The sequence below is a fragment of the Larimichthys crocea genome, chromosome XIII, assembly GCF_000972845.2.
Source record: "Larimichthys crocea isolate SSNF chromosome XIII, L_crocea_2.0, whole genome shotgun sequence".
NCBI lineage: Eukaryota > Metazoa > Chordata > Actinopteri > Sciaenidae > Larimichthys > Larimichthys crocea.
In genome coordinates, this window is record NC_040023.1 from 25073121 (window position 1) to 25097770 (window position 24650).

At 40.8% G+C, this 24650-nt stretch overlaps 1 protein-coding gene across 22 annotated transcripts in view; it reads right to left on the minus strand.

Annotated features, from left to right (window-relative positions):
• plecb (plectin b) overlaps positions 1-24650 on the minus strand; it is a 119833-nt gene that overhangs the window by 19438 nt on the left and 75745 nt on the right. For 6 of the 22 annotated variants that reach the window (XM_027286326.1, XM_027286325.1, XM_027286330.1 and 3 more), the window contains 25 exons: positions 17281-17342; positions 14245-14259; positions 13402-13491; positions 11985-12062; positions 11777-11881; positions 10662-10828; positions 8088-8203; positions 7815-7918; positions 6985-7104; positions 6101-6196; positions 5875-6002; positions 4519-4612; positions 3991-4145; positions 3551-3875; positions 3373-3450; positions 3051-3212; positions 2804-2908; positions 2604-2699; positions 2344-2469; positions 2021-2173; positions 1747-1901; positions 1366-1492; positions 872-1055; positions 739-759; positions 59-216 (listed from right to left, as the gene is read on the minus strand). In XM_027286326.1, the coding sequence (XP_027142127.1) occupies positions 59-216; positions 739-759; positions 872-1055; positions 1366-1492; positions 1747-1901; positions 2021-2173; positions 2344-2469; positions 2604-2699; positions 2804-2908; positions 3051-3212; positions 3373-3450; positions 3551-3875; positions 3991-4145; positions 4519-4612; positions 5875-6002; positions 6101-6196; positions 6985-7104; positions 7815-7918; positions 8088-8203; positions 10662-10828; positions 11777-11881; positions 11985-12062; positions 13402-13491; positions 14245-14259; positions 17281-17342 (3020 nt within the window). Of the gene's footprint in view, positions 1-58; positions 217-738; positions 760-871; positions 1056-1365; positions 1493-1746; positions 1902-2020; positions 2174-2343; positions 2470-2603; positions 2700-2803; positions 2909-3050; positions 3213-3372; positions 3451-3550; positions 3876-3990; positions 4146-4518; positions 4613-5874; positions 6003-6100; positions 6197-6984; positions 7105-7814; positions 7919-8087; positions 8204-10661; positions 10829-11776; positions 11882-11984; positions 12063-13401; positions 13492-14244; positions 14260-17280; positions 17343-19632; positions 20406-24650 lie in introns of those variants that run through there. The other 16 variants (XM_019269166.2, XM_019269170.2, XM_019269161.2 and 13 more) reach the window with 10 other exon arrangements.

A 24650-nucleotide genomic window follows, 5' to 3' on the forward strand; every position in this document is an offset into this window, starting at 1 on the left:
AATGATTTTATGTCATATGATATTTTAACACATTGCAGACATCATTCAAGTACAGCACCTTCTGCTCTGTTGTCTTCTGAACACATTCTTTCAGAGGTTCCTTTTCCAGAGGTTTGCGAATGCGGGCCACAGTCCCAGCTTCACAGTCCTCTATACGCAGACGGAGGTCCTTGAGCTCAGAGATGTAGTTCTTACACAGAGACTCATCCTGTAGACCTGTGTAGCAGCATATGAATTAGTTTAGTATGGCAGTATTAGATAAGCAGTTTATTTGGGTTGGGGGAAAAATGATTTTTGATGCATCAACGATCTAGAAATACTGAATAGTTTGTTGTGTTGTTGATGTGTAACTGTACAATAGGACATCTTTCTCAGCATTTTCTACATCCTCAAAACACTTTTTTGCCAATTCTACCACATATTTGCAGTGCACTGAAGTACAGTCATACATGCAGCTCTTTGTGAGTTTCACAAACAGTCACAGCACAGTATTTTCTACCTGGTAGTAGTATTCACACTATGGCCATTGCCACAAGCGTAACATTCTGTGGCTTTACCTAAAAATCATGTATTCTACTTTGTGAAGAGCTGCAAAAACAAAAAAGCAACTAGAAAACATGCAACCATTCAGAGCTTTAACAGTACTGGTTATTTTTAAACATCTGATCCAAGACTTTTAAGCGTGGACACACACTAGCTTGGTGCTCTGGAGCTTTTACCGGCCTTCATATGACTCACCTCGCCTATCAATCATTCGTCCTGAAAAGGTGAATGACAAATATATATATATATATGGTAAAGTTGCCATTCCCCTTATATAACCATGAATAATTTAAAGCTACTTTGCTTTTTAGAAAAAAATAAAAGTTACCTTTCTCCATGGAGCGGAGCAGGCTTTCAAAATGCTGGGTTGACTTGGTGTAGTCCTCCTCAATCTGCATGCGGTCATCAGGGCCAAAGAGCTGTGAGTCCTGGCTGTCTCGCATGTAGTCCTGGTAATGGAGCTCCAGGTTCCTCATGATCAGCCTATATTCCTCTGGTTTCATGGTCTTTAACTGCACAGAATGAAGAAGAATTGGGGGGGGTAATTTACTCTTTGTAGTGCCTGCAGTAAATAAGTTTGACTCTGAACCCTAAACATAATAAAAGTCTTTCATACACAGCCTGCTAACAGACTTGAGGGGCCTTGTTTATGCTCCCAAACCTTGATTTATTAATTTAGTTTCTATTTACAGAATCTATTTGTTTGATTTTACTTTCTATAAATACAGGCGGCTGGGGTAAAGATTGGAACTTTACATCAATCCCTGATGTAACATCTCTTCATAACTCTTTGTCTTTTTTTATTAAGGTCTTTATACTCACCATAGTGATGTTCCAAGAGCGAATCTGTGTGTAGTCTCTCATCAGGTACTGCCATGACAACAGGCTCTTCATGTCTATATGAAGCCTCTGCCACATAGACACCATCTGCTGATGACCTGCATCCAGACTGGTGTAGAACAGGGATGCAGATAGTGCAAGAATTAAAAAACAGAAAGTACTTTAGGGTATGAAACCTGTGATGTATTTGGAGTGATGTGTCAGAGATTGGATTGTTTTACAGAAAAGGTGGTTATGTCCCATGGATCAAGTTCAAGTTAAGAAAAAGCTTAAACCTACAGTAAATTCAATTCAGTTACTGAGTTTATATACACAGATATCACACAGCTGTCTCCTTTAGCTTAGAGATTACTGTGTTCTCACCTGGACACGCTGTCCACAGCCTCCTTGTTGACTGGAGGTACCATGAAGCAGACGGAGGGTACCACTGCCTCGTGTCCAGAGTGGTTCAGGACCTTCCACTTGAAAGGCTGAGAGTTGTTGAGGAGCGCACACTCGTCTCCTTTATGGACAGTGATCTGAAACACAATCCATGATAAATACACACATTAAAGAGGACGTGCTGATGTTCTGTGACAAGTGCGAACACTGTGAGCTGTGACTGATCACTACGGACAGGGATGCAGGAAGTTCTTACCTCCTGTTGCTTGAAATCACAGACAGCCTGAATAGGCAGTTTGCCTTTGACGGAGGTGGTGGGGTTACGTGGTTTCAGCTGGATGATGGACTTGGCTCTCTTGTTCAGGCCGGTCACAAGGGTCTTGTATTCATTCAGCTGTTCTCTCTCCTCCTGATTATTTACAAATACAATTAAGATTAAATCTGAGAAGTGGGACAATTGTGCTTTTAAATCATAATCATGATGTACTTTTTAATTCCTACATATTTTTTAAGAAACTCATCTGCCACAATCATGTGCAAGTAGATCTAGATATATTAATGTGAGGTGTCATCACTCACCACAGCATCCTGTAGCAGATCCTCCAGCCGTGTGGCTGTGGTGGAGCGATCACAGCTGTATTTCTTTTTCATGTTCTCTTGCATTTTCTTCATCTTGTCCTGAGCCTCTTTCACATCGGCAAAGAACTGCAAGAAAAGGACATCATGGGGGGACAGAAAATGTGACTCCTTGCTCTATAAATATTTATGGATGTTCATGATAGGGTTACTGTATACTTGACTTCCACATATTCATTTTCACCGATGTCACTGTTCCATACCTGGTAGTAGGCTGTGTTTTCTTTGAGATGAGCCTCAATACAGCAGCACAGCTGAAGGATCCAGCTCCACTGAGTCTGCAGGGCAGCTGTGAAGGCCTGCAAGAGACAGAGAGAACAGGACGACGTTAAGCGACGTCTCACATAGTAGCTTTTACACTGTAATTAGATTTTTACTAAGCTGGGTTTACTCGAGTAATTACCTCAACTGTCTTCTTGCCTGGATGTCCATCCCTGACATATTTGTCTCCCATGGCCTGGATATCATTGACCTTCTTCTCCCTCAGCTCCAGCTCTCGCATGAGACCCTGAACAATCCAAATAAAACAGTTCATGTATGCTCATTTAAGTACTTTACCCAGACATCTTTCACAAAATCTAAAGGACTGGAATTATACAAAATATGAAGCGTATGACCACAGACTTTGAGGTTCTTCTTCTAAAACTCACTGAGTAGTTGTCTTTCTTAGCCGTCATGTTAGTGTTCCTGTCACTCCAGTCAAAGTTGACCTCCTCCTCCTCTTTGTCATTTAACCACATCAGTTCCTTTGTGGCAGAGCTGACGAAGCCGTGGAGTGATTCCAGGTTCCTCAGGCGGGACTTGGACGAGTTCTGAAAAAACAAACATACGGGTTGATTTAAGAAACCGCTGCTCAAATACATACTACTGAAAGTTAAAGCCTTCACATTGTGTGCAGTGAATCTTAAGTTATACTAAAACCTAGATAAATATAAAACCACAGAACAATGTTTGAACTATGAATATATTTACCACTAGTTTGCCATACTGAAGGTCCAGTCTACCCAGGTATTCTCTGTATGTGCCCTTGCTGACAGGAGACAGCTGGTTCTACAGAATACAAAAGATGCAACAGAGGGTACTTTTAAAATTAACAGCACAACATCATATTGTATGTATTTCTTTCCAGCAGTTTTGATTAGGGTACTACCTCGTCAGCCCTGGCCCGTTCAATCTTTGCACGAAAGTCTTCCACAGTCTGGTGCAGGCCTCTGTGGCTGCCCAGCTGGGACTCCACAGATGGAAGATCAGAGCCCCACTGGGCTTCATCAATACGATGCTGGTTCTCCTCTACCCAGGCTAAAAGGTCTTTGACATAGCGAAGGGTCACATCATCCATCTCAGGCCGCACCTTCATGCTGCTCTGCTGGGTGGCCTGTGTCAAGTTAACCTGGCCCATGGTCACAGTAGTAGTCTTCAGACGAAGGTTATAATCACTGCGCAAGTTCACCAGGCGCTCATGGAGGCGGTAAACCCTGTGGAGGTGAGAAACACAGTCAGCTGTTAGTTGAATGTATTAAAATCTGTGTCTTTGTGCAGTTTTGTAACTGGTGTATGCTAAAAGGCGAGTTAACTTGAATGAGCAATTACCTGCGGTACATCTGTTCAGCCTGAGGGTGGCGCCCATCCTTGAGTATCTGCACGTCGTTGAAGAGCAGGCGAATCATGTTGTCTGCCTTGTCCAGCTCCCTCTCCACTTCTGCTGTGTGCTGAGCTGGTTTCCCTGCATTCAGCAGACGGATGTCCTGGAGGGATGAACACCAATGAAAACCATTTTCACCGTCTTTTCAAATGCCACTTAAATTTTAAAAGAAAATAAAGGCTTGTGACAGTGACTGACAGATTAGCCATTTCTCTGCCTGAAGGATTTTTGTTCTCTTTAATGTTTTATAGCTAAATGTTTGGCAGAGGGTAAAATATTTTCTTAAATGATGGAAAGAACCGTAAGTCTGTACTTTGGACTAAATAAGACTTTATGACTGCTAATTGTAAGGATGCCAGGCGCCATCTCTGCTCCAGACAGCAACTACTGCACAGCTGAATTCTTTTAAAAGATGAACTTATGTAAGTCAGTATAAGTTTGTATTATCTCTAATGTTAGACTTGAACAGGACTCACTGTCTGCAGCAGGGTCTCCAGGTGGCTGAGTTGGTCATCACACACGCCTGACTCCATCTGGACTTTGCTGACAATCCTCTGGAGCCTCTCAAGTCTGGATAAGAAGAAGAAGAAGAAGAAAAAAAGTTTAAAAAAAAATGAATTAAATTGTGATAGTCCCACGACCTCCACAGCATCAACTCCTACCTTGACATTTCTAAGACTCAAAACCTGTCTTTAGCAACCACATTGCATTTAGATCACAAGAAGATAAAGCTTACAACTTACGGCCACCTGCGTTGTAGCAAATACTCCAATTTATGAGGGTCACTTACAAATGCCATTCCCACAAATCTCATATACAGATTACACTTCCAACTACGAGGACGTTGGATCTTCTCTCACTCCCATTGTGTCTTAGGAAAATACTCTGCAACGTAGCACCGCAGACTGACACACAAATGTCTCCGTTATCTGACAAAGGCATCCAGTCTGCTCATTCAGTCATTCCACATCTCAGAACCATAAACAAGGCCATCAGACTGCATGACGACCGGACAATCTCGTGACATGATGCCATCCCATTTTCCGGGCATGACGCAATGCTAATTCTGAATACACAGATAATTCACAATGTTTCATCCTATTTCATCAGACTTAATTATATCTTTTTATGTGTCCAATTAGGTGGAGGACATCTCTCTCATTTTGATACAAGTCACAAAACAAGAAAAACCATCTTTCACCAGAATCTTCCACCAGAGCAGGAAAATGATGCAACATGTCTGCAACTGAACATCTATGATGGTAAAATATAATGTTGTTTAGTAAAGAAGCAACTGAAAAGCATATTTTTGTTATACTTTTATGAGAATAGCTTTGGTGACGTAGGACGCTTAACAGGCTAACTAACTCACAATAAGCTTGAGGCCAAAGCTAGGCTATGGGCTAGTACTGTGTAGCCAGCTATTAGCTTTTTAAAAAATGTTTTTAAAGTAAATAACCTGTTATCTTTTCAATGTTCTAAAACTAAATAGGTATGTCAGCATCGTCTTATCCTTTCTAAACTGCTAACATGTAAATATAAAATGAATTTTTTTACATATGTTATTGTTATCTCACAAAGCAGCAGCGTGTGGTATCATCTCTATGTATACACACAATGTGTACACAATGTATTCCAACTATAACTTTGTTGTTGTATTTGTGTCCTGCCTTTGTTCATTGTTACATTAGTGGACAAGGTTGTGAATCATCGCCTAATCTGCAAGCTGGATGGGGTGCCTGACTGTTCTGCCTCATTAGTCTTCTTGGTTTGAACCAAATATTTGAACCATTAAACATGTAAATATTACTACATATTGCCCCTGTCCTAACCTTTCAAACTCTATCCTGAGCAGCCGCTCTCTTTCAAGGATGGCCACATGAAGCCGACCCCATTCTTTCTCCACATCAATGGGATGGTAGCCTGGAGGGACCTTCACCTGACCAGCATGCACGGCACTCTGTGGGCAGATGTCAGTAGAACGCATGAGTCATCACTCATTGGAAGAGAATACAATCAAATACAAAAGAGTGGAACAAAAAATTAGGGTTGGCTTGCCTCAAAGGACTGGTAGATGTGTTTTGAACGGTTCTTGTCGGACTCTTTCACTGGCAGCTCCGTCTCTTTGAACTTCAAGAACTGGCGCCAAAGAAGCTAAAGAAGAAATAAAAGATTGTTTTAATCTTTAAATTAAATCTTTTATAAAATGTTGTTTTGTTCTCAAAACAACCTTTAAATCTTGAAACCTTGACTTTATTTGTGTAAATGACAAGGCCTAATCTCCTAATGTCCTAAACAGGATAAGCACATTAAGGTAACACATCACACTACAGGTCTAATAGTCTGTATACGGTTCAGTGCTACACTCTATAGTATCATTCATTCCCATAATTGAGTTGATCTTATAGTGAGTGAAATAACTCCAACTGCCTATATCACATTAAAAATATCACTTTCACGAATACTGTCCTGCTGATATTTTGACTTCAGAAAGCAAATTAAGAAAAATACTGAAGTCACGCAATGCTTTTGTTCTGCACCACTGACAGGGAGTGGCACAGTGGTGATTCTTCTGAGGATTAGGCTTAGCATGATCTGCCTTTTGGCCTCATTTTCTCAGCACTGGCAGTACAGTGCCAGCCCCACCTACAGTACAACAATGTCTGGGAAAACAGTTATGTAAGCGTGCTCTTTGATCGAACTGTGGATGACAGCCAAAACCTCTTTTGCACAATACTTATGTTATTAAAACACTCACAGAGCTTTCAGTAGTCTTATTTTAAGTACATAAAGATAACTTTTTCATGCATTAAAGGAAACTATTTATTTTAATATATATATTTGTGCTCCTCACTGCTGCTCAACTGTAAACGTATCCATAACAAAGACAAATCTCTAGCCTAGAGACATAATACCAGCATATCATCAGCATATGATCTCACCTCTATCTCCTCATAGCTTGCAGGGAACTTCCTCTCCTCGAAAATCACGACATGGTGGCGGATCCACTGAAGCAGAAGTGTCACCAGCTCGTAGTATTCCTGCCAGCGCAGCTCCAGCTCCTGCAGCCAACGCAGCAGAAAAGACAGTTTAACAACAGACAGGAGGACTCTTCTTCTCCGGCGTCTCCATGTTCGAGTACTCACAGACACCACGCTAAACTCAATTAGCTACCAACAATCCATGTCTTGTGTGAGTGTGCAGGGAGGTAGACAGTGGAGAAGGGGCTGATGAAGGGGGCCGTGATGGAGGGGAAGGAAGATAATGATGGGAAACACACAGAATGAAGCGGATTTCTACAATTCTACCAGATCAGTATGTGCAGTTGTACCCGTGTGTATGAGGAAATGCATTTGAACAGATGTGAAATCAGTATTTACCCTTTACATTGGTCAAGTTTAAGATTAGGACATTAACTGTCAGCATAGCATTGATCTAATGGGTGACTTTGTATAAACATACATATGAGATTATGTGTGACAATACATACGAGTCTATCTGTTCAGCTTCTAAAGTGTTAACACCATAAGTTGTTAATTTCCTTCACAAGACTTCTATTTCTCTTTGAACTTGTGGAGGGTTTTGGAAAACATGCATACAAAAGCTCATTTATAGTCACAAGCTGGGTGTTTGGGTTTGATTTGATCTGATCAACCAGATCAAATTAGAACCAACGTTTGTGTTACAGAGAAGCACGTTTATTTATAGCATTTGTACATTACTCTGGAGGCGTGCAACAAGCAAGATTCATGGTATGGTAAGTTCTGCTTACGTTAGCTCTGATGCCATCATGTGCGTCAGCCCGAGGCATGGCATCATACAAGGATGATACGTAAGTGATGATGGACTTCTCGTCAGGGTGTGGGACGTCGACATCTGAAAGGAAAAAGTGAATTGTATTATATGTCACCTCATTATTTCATGTAGCAAATTAAAAATAACAGTCAATTGCAGCTTTACACAACAAAAAAAAGAGAATAAAACTACGGTCAGTATTATCACACAGGTCTGGTGTTTCTAATTAAAGCAACTTTGGGCCTCTCACCTTCAGGGTCCAGAAGGCGTGTCACTCCCAGGTCTCTCTCTGCCACACCAAAGGCCTGTTCCAGGTTCTCCAGGTTGTTCTGGCGGTATACTTTGCCCATGTCGATGAGTCTAGGACTAGGGAAACACAGGAAGGAAACAGGTGAGAGGGACAATTTATAAGTGTAAGCTACACTTAAATGCATAGTGACACCAGTGGCTACTTTCTTTAAATATTGTTTCTCATATTTTCAGCTTCAGAAATCCAAAGTAAAACTTGGGGAATGGGGAAGAATAAAATGTCATTCACTTTTACAAATATGCAGCTTATACAGGTCTGCTCACTGATATGGCATGACCTTAAATATATTAGCAGCAGTGGTGCTTTTTTAAAGACTCTCTGCCAATAGCTATAAGCAGTTAAAAAGCCAACTTATTCACTTTATGACAAACGTGCATGAGCACCTGCCTGTTTGTCCTCTGGCTGTTTGACTCTCTTTGGCAGATGCCAGAGCATCTAAAGGTTAGGTTGTAAAACAGCATGATTGAACCTCACTGATCATACATACATACTTGACTATCACATACCTTTCACTTAAAAAAAAAATCAAAATGAAAGCTTGAAATGCTTTATCAAATCCAGAAATTTAAATGTGCAATGCATACCCCAGCACTACTGATTATGATACTTAGTGGACAAATACAGTTGTACAAAAAAACAACAGTAGGATTAGATTCATACAGCTCTCTGACACGTGGAGTGGAATGGCTCCCATTCTGTCCAAAACCAAGAGAAGACTCGCCATGGCGGATTTCTCGGACAGAATACTGCTTTGTTGGCTTAGAGTAGCTGCTCATGCTCTGTCCCTCTCTGCCATGAAAAGTATGAGACCTCCTTCCGTGACCCAGTTCGTTACTGCTCGAGTGGGCCCCTGAGCTTTGGGAACCCCGGCCTGAGTCCCTGGAGGATCCCTCTGATGGGATATCCTCACATATCATGATCACTCGGTTATCCTCATCGCTGACAGATCCTGACGTCACACCAGTGAAGCCCAGGCGTTGCTTTTTAAGCTTAGACTTCTTCCGTACACTGAGCATCTTGAGCCTTAGAGTGTCATTCATTCATGCTAACAAATCTTTTGATGAAGTGATGGTTGCGTCTAAATCCATCCTATGCATTTCTCAGAGGTCCATCATCACGTGAAGATCCTTTTAATCCTTTTGCAGGGTTGCAGAGATGAAAAAAGACTCCTAGTGGTACAGCCAAGTCACTGTTCCTTCATCAAGCCTTTCAGCACAGAACCTAAATTCAGCTATAGCTTTGTAAATTCAGTTTGTAAACCCTGGATAAATCGCATATTCTGCACTAGTATGCCTTGACTTCTGTCTAGGCGCAGAGTAACGCTACAGTTTTCATGTAGCAGCCACAGAGTGCTACAGTTACGCCTGTACACCACACCCCTCACATTTATGAAAGGCAGCACTAATCTAGCCTCAGGTGTCTCCAAACAAGAAAAAAAAAAAAAAAGAGAGAAAGAAATTGCAGGTACACGCTCAAGTTTAAGGAAACTTGCCCCTGCAGGCATCTTTTTTCTTCAGTACATAATGGTTGTGAAGAACTACATCTTGCTCAGCGTTCAACTTTCTCTCATCTAATACCACTTTTTCTTCTGTTTGCTGTCTGGACTCGGCATGAAATCCTTTGTTAAAACATCTAAGAGGAAACCAACCAATGGCAAATTGTATTGACAAATCTTCCTGAGAAATAAATGTGCATTCATTTCCCAGGATGCGGCTACACAAAGCAACCTTTAACCGCTAATTCTACTATAAAGAGACATGACAACATGAGGGGAATTAGCATATTTAGTGTTAAACAGTAAAGAGGTCAGATTCTCCTCTTAATTACTAGGTTCCTGACAGTTTAATAATCATATTAAGGAGAGGAATTACTCACAGCCAACGCCTCACAGTGCTATTCCTAGCCTCAAGCCGTGAAAAGTTCATTGAGAGGCATTAATACAAATTTTATTAAAGCAGCATGAGACCAATAATGTCAGGTGCCATAACTACAAAATAGGTAAAAAAAAAACGATATGAATTCTCTCTACTGTAAAATATATATCTCACTGCTAATTAGCTTTCCATTAAAATAAATCAAATATAATAGCATGAAAAGGTCATATCATGGTTATCATGTCTGTAAGTTATTTCAGGAATAGATACATCTTGTCAATACTGAGAGTGTGATCTAATTACAGAGCAGGTTTAAACTGGCATTATGAAGTGTAATTTGACATCTTAAAGCGTGCCAAGGTCTCACTTCTCAAGTGCACTCGATTTTCAATTTTAAAAAATCATGGTTGGCGATGTGTCATGACAAGATCCAGCTTCAAATATGAAGCCCTGCATTTTTCAAAATGGTTTACATTTGATGTGTATGGTAAATATAGATAGTGCTGTTATTTTGAGAGCATGGCCACACAGTACAGTATACTGTTTAACAGCAAAAGGGTGGACACAGTAGTACTGTACAGTAGCATTGGCGCTGTAATCATTTTATAATCATATAATTAATAGCAATAAATTCACTCACTAGTGTTTGTGAATGACGGCGTTGAAGAGCTTGCCGTCTCTCCAGCTGGTGGTGAAGTTATCGCAGCGGATGTTCTGATAGCCGTCCGTCATTCTCTGGGACCAGAGCAGCAGCTTCTCCTTGGCCGTCATGTCTTCTGACTGGCCGTTGACCTGAATATCTGAGATCTGATACAACATACATAAATAAAATGTTATGAAGGTGGCTGATATGTCAAATAATCCATATTGAAGAGAGGGAATGGGTCATAAGTGGAAACCAAAAGATGCAATTTGTATGGAATCATTGGACACCCATGATATATTTTGGAAATGTCATAGATTTAGAACACTTTTATCACCCCTTGATTTAATATTCTCTTTGTTATCAGTCTAATGGAATATTACATATTAATTATATTAGACGTGTTGATGTTTCTGACTTGGCTTGCAGGATGCAGCAGGCTTTCTGTCTGGTCACCAGATTGTGGGATTTTACGGCAAGTTACATGATTAAAAAGGGAATTTTACTCTTTGATCTCTATGGCTCACCAGCAACCACAGCCCTCTATTCTATAAAAGTATAAAGTGTCTGGGAACTTTGTTTGTATCTACCGGGCACAACCACACCTTCACCAGATCACCTCACCAAAACCACACCAGTGTCTCTTTTATTTCCAATGCTGAACTTCAGCTTTTTCCAAATTGAACCTGAATCATCTGATATTATAAGGGTGTGACCTGGCCCCTGCCTGTTTGGCCGGTACCCAGGGATTTCTGTCTATCATGGCAATAAGTTGTATACTTGGCCTGACACTCCCTCCCCCTTGGGAGTCAGGGAGAGAGTGACTCATACTTACACACCCTGATAGTTTTATTTGTTTACACCGCTCATAAATTAGCTACTGCACGATAAGTACTTCACAGCAGAGTTAGTATGTTATAACTGTGAATGCTCTGTGTATCTTAGTAAAGAGAAGTATCATGTTTTGATTAGGAAAATGTCTTTTTTGAGATGAATTATGAAGAGCAGAATCCCCTCTGATTGGTTCCAGGGAGACGGGAAACAGCAGCTGATAGGTGCAGATCCCAGAGACAGAGGTATAAAGTGATAATATAATGGAACACAACACTGACAGACGAGGAGACCTGGAAGTGCAGGATGATGGTCCATATTAACCCCAGGGTCAGTTTGGGGTTCCCATCTGCGATGTCATCATTTCTGATGTTAACCAGCTTGACCTGGGAAAACAAAACAGCAGCAATATTACTTAGTTAGTCCAAACAGACACAATGAGGTATGATGCTTTGTTGTGTGTTAAAGGTAATGATTTATGCGCCATACCTGCCGGTGTTTGAGGAAGTCCAGTGCTATCTGTACATTCTGCAGTTTGTGGAATCGCATGCGGCCTTTCTCTCTGGGCTGAGGATCAGAGAGGAGATAAAGATGGTGTTTACTTACATGACAAGATTATCAGACACTATCATTTTGGTATACTCATGGTAAAGGATCCAACAATCAGTCAAAATGGTGAAAATAAATAGGAAGAAAACTCAAAATCCAATGGAAAGACATTTAACAGAAAGAATAAATGAAAAAAAAAAAACAGGATACAGAAGGAAAATTGCATTGGCTGAGCCATTGACCACTTTTTGTATTATTAAAGTCATCTAACAGCAAGCTGAGAGTAGTTCATGTTGCATTAAGTTTAGTTTGTCTTTTCAATTTCAAATAAATCCGAAAAATTAAGCTGCTGACAAGAAGTTCCCAAACAAATGCAAACAGATGTTTTAAAGGTTCATGCTGCTATGAAAAACAAAGTACTGTATGACCTGTGCCAAAAACTGCCAGCAAGAATCAGCAGCACCTATTGATAACTGGATATGTTTTGTTTATATCCTGCAACTATGTGCTTCAAGCAAGGCTGTCAATGAGAGAAAGGAAAAAAGCAACAAAAACATTTGGATCTGCATGCACAGCCAAATCACTGGAAAAGCGCAGATGAATAATAATTTGTTTTTAAAAAATAAGTGGATGTCTACATTAAATTATCGACCCACTCACCAACCGAACGCTCCTGACCACGTCTCTCTCCCTCGGCTAGCTCCAGCAAGAGCAGTGCAAAGAGAGGAGGCAATGGCCAGACGGCAAAGATCAGCACACACAGAGGAAGGTTAAAGGAAGGCAAACGGGAGGCGGCAGAGAGGAAGAAGAGGAGGAGAACCATAGATCAGATAGGAGAATAGTTCCCAAACACACACACACGCAAACACAGGCAAAGGTTAATGTGTTAAGGCCATGGAGGCATTCAGAAGATGAGCAGAGCTGGAGCTGGTGGAGAGAGCAATGAACTACAGCAGCAGAGAAGCTTCTGTACAGATCAGAACCCGAGCAGCTGTGAAATGGGTGTAAGCCTTAACATTTTAGTTACAGACAGAAAGACTAAAGGGGGGTGTGAGAGTTTAAATATTAAAAAAAGAAAGAAAGATGGTAGTCAGATAGTTGAGATAGAGAGAAGGGATCGCAGACACATGAGCCGCCAGAGTCAAGTAAAAACGTCTTTGTTTAGTTCAGCTGGCTAAGCCTTTGACTCGCAACTTGGCTACGATTGGTTACAATTTGTTACTACAGGGATGATATTCCATGTTGACTTATGATAAATACATTTATGTAATTAGTCTGGATTATGTTTTGGTTTGGAGGATGGTTGAGGTAAATCATGCAGAGCCTGGGCATATCTGCTGCGTCACCGAGTGCTCACCAGTGTTTCGCCAGAGAGGACCTCCAGCAGTGAGATCAGGTTATGTCCATCTCGAAGGTCTTCATACAGGTCTGTCACGTGACGCTGTGTCTGCCAGGACAAAAAGAAAGCACACGTCACAAGAAGTCAAAATGCAATCACCAGGAATTACAATACTTTATTAACATCCATCCATTCAATATTCTGGTTCTTTTATTTACAAAAGTTGATGCTGATGGCCACAATATGACAAATGAGATATGACTAAGATCAATACCAACAGCACATGGGGCAGTTTTTGCTATTTTGCATTACAACTGCAAACCCAGGTGAAACTTCAAACCTAATGAAGTATGATGGCAACATGAGTTAAACATTTTCACTTGTAACAGAGGCAATTCATACTGAAGCTGTTTCCCAGATGTGTTATATGTTTTCTACAGTGCTCAGAGCATTCTCTCCACTAGTAAATTTCTACACAGGTCAGGAATGCATAGCCGTGAGCAGCCAAGCCTGACTCTGGCTCAAAATGCCAGCTGTCATCTCTGACAAGCAATAAAATTTAGGATCAGTGAGGTAAAAGTGCACTGGTGACCCGAAAATCAAAATACAAAGTAGGCAAATATATTTAATGAATGTTTATTTAACAGTCTAAACTGCATTCACTGTGTGACTGACTTGTGGTGTAACCACAACCAGAGCGTGAAGGAAGTGAGGGAAGATGCTGTGATGGTGCCAGAAAACAGGAGATCAGATAGGAGGAGAAAGTTATAAGACAAGTGAGGAAGGGGACAGTCTCCATGCAAAGTCTTCACAACCAGACACACATTTAGTACGGTCCTGCTCAGATGGGCTAGCACCTACCTCCACCTTCCAATGCTGGGTGAAGATGGATAAAAGATGAAGGTATGAGAACAGATGAATGAGTAATGGAGAAACGAAGGTAATGGAAACAAAGGAGGGAGAAAAGAATAAGAGCAGAAGTAAATGAATATGAAATGAAGAGCAAAGATAAGGACAAATGGAAATGTTGATGAGGAACATGATGTGTATGAGGGAGACAGATTAAACAGATTAATGACTAATCATATCTTTAACTTCTATGACAAAAATCAGCCCATCTGTGTGTGTTTGAAAGGTGAAAGAGGCCTCAGCCCTAAACTGGAATGAAAGCAAATTTCCCTTGCAAGTTACAACAGTGGCAGTTGTTGGCAAGTATTTCAACAGAGGTATCCAACCATAGCTATGCTCCTGCCTGCCTGCCTGCACACCGGAGATGAATGTCCAGGGTGGATCTGAAGTGAAGGGAATGTAACCAACACTGCGACCACTAGGGTTCACTGTCTACACATGTAAAAAGATCTTAAGACTTGCATAAACTTTCACAGTGTACTGAAACATCCTACAACAATCCTATTCAAGAAACATCTCTATTCTTGAGTAGTACCATATTATTTAAAACTTTACAAATCAAAAATATGACATATGATTGTTCATTTCCTTTAATCAAATGACTTTGTGATTATCTAGCGTCGTTGCCTCTGTGTGAACTGTAGAGTCATCTATCACCACCCCTTAATTACTTTGTACTGAAGAGGGTGTGGTCTCTGAGACTCTGCTCGGCCACACTGTGACTGCAGAAAGCTGAGGTGTTATGCTACAAATTACCCTCTCAGGGACAAAAAGAGCTGCACTGTAAACCTATCAAGGTGAAAACCATTAGCACACATGGCTGACAGTCTGGACCCCCTACATGACTGTGATGCCTGGTCTGAAAACAAAACACTTAACATGCCTCAGGTTTTACATAATGTTCATCTTGTGCAGTTCCTTTCAGTCAGGTATAATCTGAGTTTAATCGGCAACGAGTAAGGTTTATAAGCTAATCAAATGTAGTTTGTAGGAATCGGCTAGAAAACGGATTTTTGTTCTGCAGCTGCTTCGACGTTCCACTCTGTCTTTCACAATATAAAAAGATTTACTGAGCACAGGAAACCACTCAGTGGCCCTTTATAGCTTTTCATGGCTGCACCCAACCTGTAGTCTGCCCCTGTCAAGCCAGCCATTAAGCCATTAAATCAGTGTAACAGTCAGTTCCACATTCATCTACAGAGTTAACACTTTCCCAACCAAATGTGTGCCTTTTTCTTCAATGAGATTTCAATCTGCTGACTGTAGGTGGAGACTTTGTTCCTTATCTTGTTACTTGATATAAATTAACGTTATATGCTCGCAAATAACTAGAAACCTCTGCTTTTAAAAATCAGTAAATATATCAATCTAAACCTGAAAATAGTATTCAAACAACATCCAACGGGGATGTTGTCTTGCATTAAAAAAATAGAATTTAAGTGTACGCCTGGTCACTAATGAAAAGCCAGACTTTAAATGAGAGATTTTAGAAACTTCAATCTTTGGAGAGAGAAAATAAAACACTTCTTTGCTTGTATTACATATTACATATACAATGTACTAACAACAACAATGTTCGTGAGAAATTACGTAACTTCCCACAGTTAAGTAATCAGTTTAGGCCGAGCATGAATGCAGGTAGCCACCCAGACCCAGGAGTCTGTGCAGCACATGTGCTACCGTTGGTCCTAAACCACTGTGGGCTCCTGGCCGAGACCAGTCTTTTGAGAATGAGCTAAGTGAGTCCAGATGTCTGTGACTCACCCTCCAAAATTCACAGCGAACACTTAAGAGAGACAAGAGGGAGTAACAGCACTATGTTCTCATGCTGTGGTACCAGAATACGTTAGCGCTGCACATTCATGGAAAGGAAAACACTCTTTGTGCTTATTTTTTCTCCTCTTGTTCCATTTTTTTATATATATAATGAATGGACCTGTGTATGTGGAGAGAACATACAAATAATGTGGAAGCACTTAATGTCATGGAGTTGTAAATGTAAAGCTGCCAAGTGAGAGCTTCCTGGAAGAAAAGTGGCACAAGCAGGGCTATTTTTATTGCTTTGTGGGAGCGGTATTGTGTTACGGGGGACTAATTTTTCACTCCTAATGAGGAACTCAAGAGTGAGGAGTATGACCTGTTTGACTTTACCCCCATTCTGACCTGTTTACCTCCCTGAATGTGTGATGCATTGGAGAGCTTCCAGGTCGTACAATGAGAATAGAGTGTGAGGTAGGTGAGAGTGGACAAGTGCTGATGGACGGTTTATGCAGCCTTGCAGCTGATGACAGACTGGACTTCTGGTAAGCCTCCGCATCGTGGCGCAATGTTAGAGGCCGTGTGTGAGCAATATCCGATTAGCTATTGTACATTTATGTGAATGGGGTGTGAGGTGTCGGCAAAAATTTTGTTTCGGTCCGCTAATGTTTAAACTGACATCATCTCGTAATATCTTCTACAAACCAAAACATCATCTTGTACATAGACATTATCCCCCATGATTATCGTTTTGATCACCCATCATCATGTGTGTACGAGTGTAATACATTAACACTAACAAGTTCTTGCAAACACAAAACCTAAACCAACCTGTAATTATAGTACATGGATTTAATTCTAAAGGTGGAGCTTGATAACATCTTGACATCTGTGGTGCAACATTTATTAAGCACTCGACACACAGCGTAACATCCTGTGGCTGAGCACGAACCAGTGTGTTGATTCGCTGACAGAACATCTGCTTGTATTATTTAGGCGTGGACCACAAACAGGGAATTTTCCCCTTTAATATCCACCGTGGTTGTTAGGTAAGGAAACATACACCACACGTTCACGAGCTTCAGAGAAAGTGAAATTTGTGGACTTCCTTTTATTTTGCAAAAGCGTACCTTGTTTATGTGAAAACGACATTGCAGGCATGTGTGAGCCGTAATGAGAGCGCCTTTAGAGCACAACGAGAAAGAGTGACACTCAAAAACACGTCCTTACCTTTATCAAGTGCTTGTTCACCCATTTTGTGAAGGTCTTTTTCTGTACTCGATCTCGTTCATCTGCAAAACAGAAAGCATGTTTTATTAATTTTATATAAAGAGACTAAACAAAAGAGGAAATTCCCAAGATACCAGTCTTTGTTTGATTTGTGCAGGACAAACAGATTGATGACTGGGTGGAAAAACACTTCTTGTGCACGCCTGCATCTGAGTCAGACCGCACTCATTGTCGGCAGATGCACCCGTATTGTCTAAAAAGCTTCAGGTCATGTCTCTCTGTCGCACCATTACCACCTGGGGTCCGAGACAGAAACATTCAGAAAAGGATTCCAAGGTAAAATCCTTTTAAAATGTGAAGTGCTCTGTGTGATTACCACAAGACAAGGCATAACTATTAGAGTGCAATTTTCCGACAAGAAACAACAAGATCTTGACATGGAACACACCCACTAAGACAACAAACCTGCAACACCCACCCAGTGTTACGTTTCTGTTAAGAGTTCAGGCAAAAAACACAAGGTGTGTCGCTGCAAGATAGATTATGGACAAAGTGGAAGGATGTGTGTGTTTGCAGCTCTCTCATGTGTGCCCACTTGATCTAAAGGTTGTGGTTCACTGATGGGTTTGAATATCACAGAATGATAAATGGCGCTTTGATCAGTGAAGACACCAATGACGGAGGTTCAGGAATTTCTTCACCTCATGTCCTTTACTGAGGAGCCCACCTTGAGTGACTCACACAGTTAACTCCTTTCACGTTATGCCAGAAAGAACTACAGACACCAACACAAAGTCCTCTGTGTTTTCACTTAATGGGAGCGATCTGACTGTCTACTGCGTGATGACACACCCAGAGACTGGAAGCAAAGGGCCGTGATTCAGTGCTGAAACAAAATGCCCAGAGGCTACATTTGTTTCCTCAAGAGGCTGTCAGCAAAGACGTCTGCAAATGTGTTGTGGAACTGTGTTTCCATGGAAACCTCATATAGCCACCAATGACCTTTAGCCTTCTCGTATATAATTTAAACCAATGGGAGACTAAGCTTTACTATGTGACCTCTGTGCTTCTACTTCCTGCCAAGTGTCAACAGGAGTGGAAGCGTGACGATTGGTGACACACACAGACGCTACTGTAGACAAACAGATTCCCAGAGGAGTCGCACCTTGACCTGTTGGGTCTCTGAACTCTGTCCACGCTGCGTTACCTAATCCTGATCAACAACCACATCTCTGCTGCTCTTTTTAAGTGAAGGGTACATGAGTGAATCAGGGCAGAGTGAACTTTAAGTATCAAATGTCAGTAGACACAAACAGGTTTCAGTGATCTGTGGAGTTTAGACCACAGTGGTGGAAAGTACTGTAACTGATCATTTAGTTCCTGGTTATTTATATTATTGTGCTCAAGTACAGTTGTAAAGTATTTTGCTTTACTTTATACTTAATGATCAAACTGTCTAGTTAAAAAGCTCAAACTAGATACTTACACATTAATGCAATAGCAATAATAATCTAATTATTAATATGAGACCATGGATCTGTGTTCCTGCATGATTGATGAGCATTTATAACATTTCACTTCACTCGAAACTTAAATGTCCTACCTTCACTTTAGCTAAAGATCTAAATACTATATCCATTACTTGCATGACACAAGAGAAAAGTAAACACACAATCACAATGGCACATTCAAAGTGTGTTGTCTTATCTATTTGTATAACATGCATATTAGAGCTGTAGAAATGTCACAAACAGAAGAGGGCTGTCTGGGGAAAAAGAGGAAGTGATGAGAAAAATGACAATGTCATCAAAGGTATCATTCATCCTGACTACAGTACAACCAAAGGCAAATAGACTGTAGCTACAGTGACTCATTCACCCCAAAACACATGCATGCTGCACAACAAAAAATGTGAATGGGCTGACCAATACGATGTGAGGAGGCTGCTGATGCATTAGAAAAGGGGAGTATCCTCCTTTAGACAACAGTGTGGAGAAACACTGGACGGTACAGTGCAATCAGAATAACTGCTAAGTAACTGTTGTCATTTTAAACATAACAAAAGATGTCAATATTTATTATGAAGACAACTGACACCACCATCTTGCCCTGGAATCTGACAAAATCAGGCATTATACAACTCATTATACAACCAATCAAGCCTGAGCACATCAGCCACCTTAAGCTCTTACAGTAAGAACAACTTAAACACTAACCCAATTAAATACTTCGCTCAAATCTTCCTGGAAAAACACTCTTTCCCAGCGGCATCTCCCGCATATGGGAACAAATAGATCCAGATCAAGGCTTGCAATTAAGCTATTTCTCATTAACTGCCACCGTACTGATTACCTTTCCTGCCGTCCGTAGCCTTCAGCATCCCCTGGTAGTAGCCATCATCTGAGGGCACCCTCTCTTTGCCCATGCTGTCAGAGGAGAAGTTCCTGTTTCTCTGTTGCTGAGAGGTCATTGTCACACACAAATATAATCCTAATGATAAAATATCCTTGGTGATTTTCCCCTTAATGTCAGCTTCTGCTTTTCTTGCTTCTATCTGTCCCTCTGGTCCACAGATCGTCCCAGAGTATGCAGTCCCGTGGCCACAATCCACTCAGCACTTCACAAACCTATGATTTCTCTCTCTCTCTCTCTCTCTCTCTCTGAACCTCCTCACTCAGCTCTGCCTTTTCTCTGTTTTTTTTCTTCTTTTTCTCTCTCTCCCTCTTCCTTTTTCTCCCGCTCACTTTATTCCTTTCATAGCAAATGGTGCCTGTGGGCTATGAAGTCTGGGCCTGTCCTTGTGTGTGATGTGCAAGTGTGTACTTAGTGGCGTTAGTGTGTGCAGGACATGGTGGGCAGGGCTCTGAACACACCCCTTCCTCTTGCAGGGTGCCGTGTTTCGCTGAGGCGGGCAAGAACGAGGTGTGGTAACTTGCATGTGCTATCATCTAATCGCTTCGTTTGCGCAAGACAATGCACACACAAGCTGATTCACTGAGGGCAATAAAACACTCATAAAAGCCTGCTGATAATTTTTTATACTGCACTGAATGGAACTTTAATGAACGGTATACAATGTTCATAGATATCCAATAAGAGCCAAAAGAGGTCTTCTCAGTCACGCACTCAAACACACACCTCGTGGTGAATCATTTCTTAGTCAAAGCATTCCTCACAATTCCTCACTGCGACGGAAAAAGGAGAAGAGACAGGGGATGAGAGAGTTTTAGGAAGGGCTGCTACGGATTCCAGGCAGTGGTGAAGAACCACACCCAGAACATCACTGATTCACTGAGATATCTCACAGCTTATAACTCAGTGTTTGAGAATGAATGTATTTAAAGAAATCAACATGTTAAAGCGTTTTAACTGTGTTGGATTTTGATTTCTACATCTGTGTGTTTGAGTAGTCATCGTTGCAAAACATCTTCTCATTGCGTAATTATAACACATCCAGTTCTGTGAGATCTTTGGCCTTTTACTTGTTGAGTTACCACAGTGTGTGTCATTGTTGTTTCTCAGCTTAACTACACATTTCCTGCTCAGTGGTATTTGGTCCAAACAAATTAGAGAACATCATAGCATCACTTCCTGTTAATCTGGGTATTTTTGCCAGGTAGATGCAGGCAGACAGTATGTTTGAATAAAATGGGCATTAGGCTACTTGAATACTGAAAGATTATATCTCTGGTTTCCTCAATGGGTCAATGTAAGTGTATTTCTAGGATCGCATCCTGGATATCGAGTTATTTTCCATGGGAAATAAAAAAACTCATTGTTTATTGTTCACTTTGAACTATTCAGCCTGTCAGGTAGGATTTTTTGGCAGTTCCATCAGCTAAATCAACTGTTGAAGCAATCCCATGTATCTTTTGTTTGACAGTGGCACCTGCGGCTACAAGTTACAATGACTGGAAAATGAGAAATGCTGATATGTAACATTATAGTAGCATGGACAAAGGAGTGATAGTGTCACTAAAGTGACTCAACACTGACAGCAGTCCCGACAAAAAGTTGGCTAATGTTAGCTAAAAATAGCCAACATAAGCTAATGGGGCTTTCCAGCAGCTGTAGCAACGAAAACACTGCTGGTGTATTGCATACGAATTTAACTTTGAGAAAGATTGTGTTAGTGTTGCTTTAAAGTTTCTCTCCAGTTGAGTCATAAGTCCTGTATTATTCAGAGTTCATCAAAACACTCCCCATAATGGTCCCCTATAAAGCTAGTATGTGGTGACGGCTAGACTGGAGGGCAGGGTGTGTCCTACCTCTAGTCCTAAGGTGAGTATATATCTCATTTCCCCACAGCCTGACTGACATCACTTCATCAGGCATAAAACAATTTTTTTTCTTCTACAGTGCTGGGTACTGAACGCTACCTGTTTGAACATGAAGGTACTTAATGTGTCAGAGTAAGTGTGTGTGTGTGTGTGTGTGTGTGTGTGTGTGTGTGTCTGTGCGTTGACTCATTTCGAGCCACGTTAGCAAATTTGGAGACACACCTTTGTAGTACCATACAATGTCTAGGCAAGCTGAGGAATTAGGGAGTGGTATGTGGGCAGGCAATTAAAGGAGAAAACGGAAAAGAATCATACCAAATACAGTGAAACGCTGTAAAATGGTCAAATAGTTGTAACACATGAGGCTTTAATGAATGGCAAGCAGCAGTCTATAAAGTTTTTTTTTTTTTAATCGAACAGAATACAAATGTTTTTCCAGGTTATCTGAGATGCTAAAGCAACAGTAGATGGTAACCGATAGCTCTGTGAAGTTCTGGCAGTGAAACATACGGAGACACCTACCTGAGCTGATTTTCTAAACCACATGGGAAACACTAGCAGGAGACGCGCATGGGTGCAGGCGAGAATGCCGAAAGTGTGGAACATCTTAGTCATGAGATCTTTCCACCAAAAACCAAAAAGGAGACATATCATTAAGGTCTCAACATGCTTATTACACTGCTCCTTCATCTGGCTTCATCAAAACCAGATGGAACACTCAGGCTTTTTTATGAGCACAGAGAGCTTGGTGAAAATAAGAGGAGAACGTATTTTGTTTTCAAATGACAAGATTGAGGTTTAAACATTGTTTTTCTATAATGGAAGTGACAGGGAAAGGGATCTTCCTCTTCCCACTCTGATCTTACACTGCACTTCAAACATTGTGACTGGACTGCATTAGCTGATGCCTATGTATGCTGAATACTCACTGGGTATATTTAAATGAAAGTTGGGTTATGGTGATTTTAATTTGACCAATAGTTTGGTTTAATGTTGGCAACTATTGACAGTCGACATTCTCATCTGCCTCAACTGCACTTTGTGTTTCCTGATAACTAGCTAACTGTTAGCATGCTAACATGCTAAACTACAACGCTACAGGTAAACAGTATACCTGCTAAACATCACCATGGTTACCATGGTCTTTGTAAGCATGTTAGCTTGTTAGCATTTAGCACAGAGCCCTGCTATGCCTAAACACAGCCTTACAGAGCTGCTAGCTTGGCTGCAGACTCTTAGCCTTGGTACTAGACTGTATCATTGTGAAGACTGTTTGCTATAATTACCATAAACAAATCTGACCACCAACAGCATGGGTTGGTTATATCCAACACCAGTGCTTGTGGTTCTGAAAACCACATTTCCCGTAAACCTATTTGCTGTCCCTTTTTTTTTGGTTCTTTTCGATGTTTTTTAGAAATCATACAAACGTCTCAAAGTGATCTCTTCATGCTAAAAAAATACATGTAGCATCATCAGTGGCAACTGATCGCTCATTCCTACATATGGCATCAATTCCACCAACTTGTTTAGATGAAATGCAGTTGAACGCACCAATCTGCTCTTTCATAGGTACACTATATGGACCTGGCAGTCTATCCTTTAATATTAATGTCTTTAAACGAAACTACAGCTCCATAAAGTGGAGCAGGGGACAATGCTGCCTGTACATCTGTTTAGAGAATATATGGTTTAGCTTTAACCTTTATTTAAGCACTCAGAACTCTATTCTCAAACATAGCAAACACATTAGACAACAGAAGAATTTGAAGAATGTATCATTATGGTTTTTAAAAGAGCTGAACTGCAGAGCAAATTCAAAGGTTTAGAGTTTGGACAACACCTTTCATTGTAGAGGAAGAAAATAGCTGCAGGAAGGATTTGCTCTGCCTGGTTAGGTTACCTCACTTCTCTATCACTTCTCTACCCTCCCCTCCACCTTGTCTCCCATGGTCAATTCAGGTGAAAGTGTAAGCTTTTATTGCAAAACCTGGACACCACACCCCACAAGAAAAAGGAATGCTGATAAAAAGTAGGCGCAGCCTAAACACACCCTGGATTATCACCTCAGTTATTCAGTGGACGAGTGGGAGGAGGAGAAGAAGAAGAGGAGGCAGGCTGCCACCTGAATCAGTGCAGGCTGGATCGTATTTCTGCTCTGTTTAGAGTAAAACTCCAGCTGAGTGAAAAAGAAAACACTTGACCTTTCCTTTTAAAGATAAAGATTCATAAAGATCAAAAGCTGTGATCATAAGTACTTGCCTTAAACACCAGACTTAGAACATTTTTAATGTGATCTTGATAAATGGTTCCACTGGGGTCACTCTAAACTATTCTCTGTGGTTGTCCCCAAATGGTGGAATGACCTACCAACGGCTACAAGAACAGCAACATCCCTTTCTACCTTTAAAAAACTTGTAAAAACCTTTCTCTTTCGAGACTGCTTCCCTGCCTAACAAAACTAACAAAACTAACAACTACTCTGTGCTCCTTTACACCTTTCTCAGCTTATGTCCTCCTCTGTAAGTCACTTTGGATAAAAGCGTCTGCTAAATGCAATGTAATGTAACAATGTAATAATGAAAATCCTCTTTAATAGAAATGCAGAAGAAAACTCAAAAACTAAACACAGACTTTGGAAATACAGAGTCAAAGGCGGTCTGTTTTTCAGTCAAGCAAAGCTAATGAGAGCACTAAGGCTAGGTTATTAAATATAATTGTGTTAAATTAGCCGTTAACTGTGTTTAATAAATCAGGCAAGATGGATTTATTTTTATCCCAGTTCTATTAAGAAAAAAAAGGGGGAAAAAAAACATGGCGTCTACCAACTGTCTGGATACATTCATTCTATCTTTTAACTATTCCATGACAGACATGTCCAATTATTATCTACAAGAATCTCCAACCTGTCAGCAGACTTTAAATAATGTTGTCAGAATTAAATCTAACGTTGACGCTCCAAACCCAATTTAACTCAGACAGAATGGGTCTCTGGATTAGGCACAGCAGCTGAGTTTTAAAATAGCTCAGTGCTGAGCTTTAGAAGCGTCTGGGTGTGGAAAGCCCCACAACTGGAATTGTGTCAGTTGC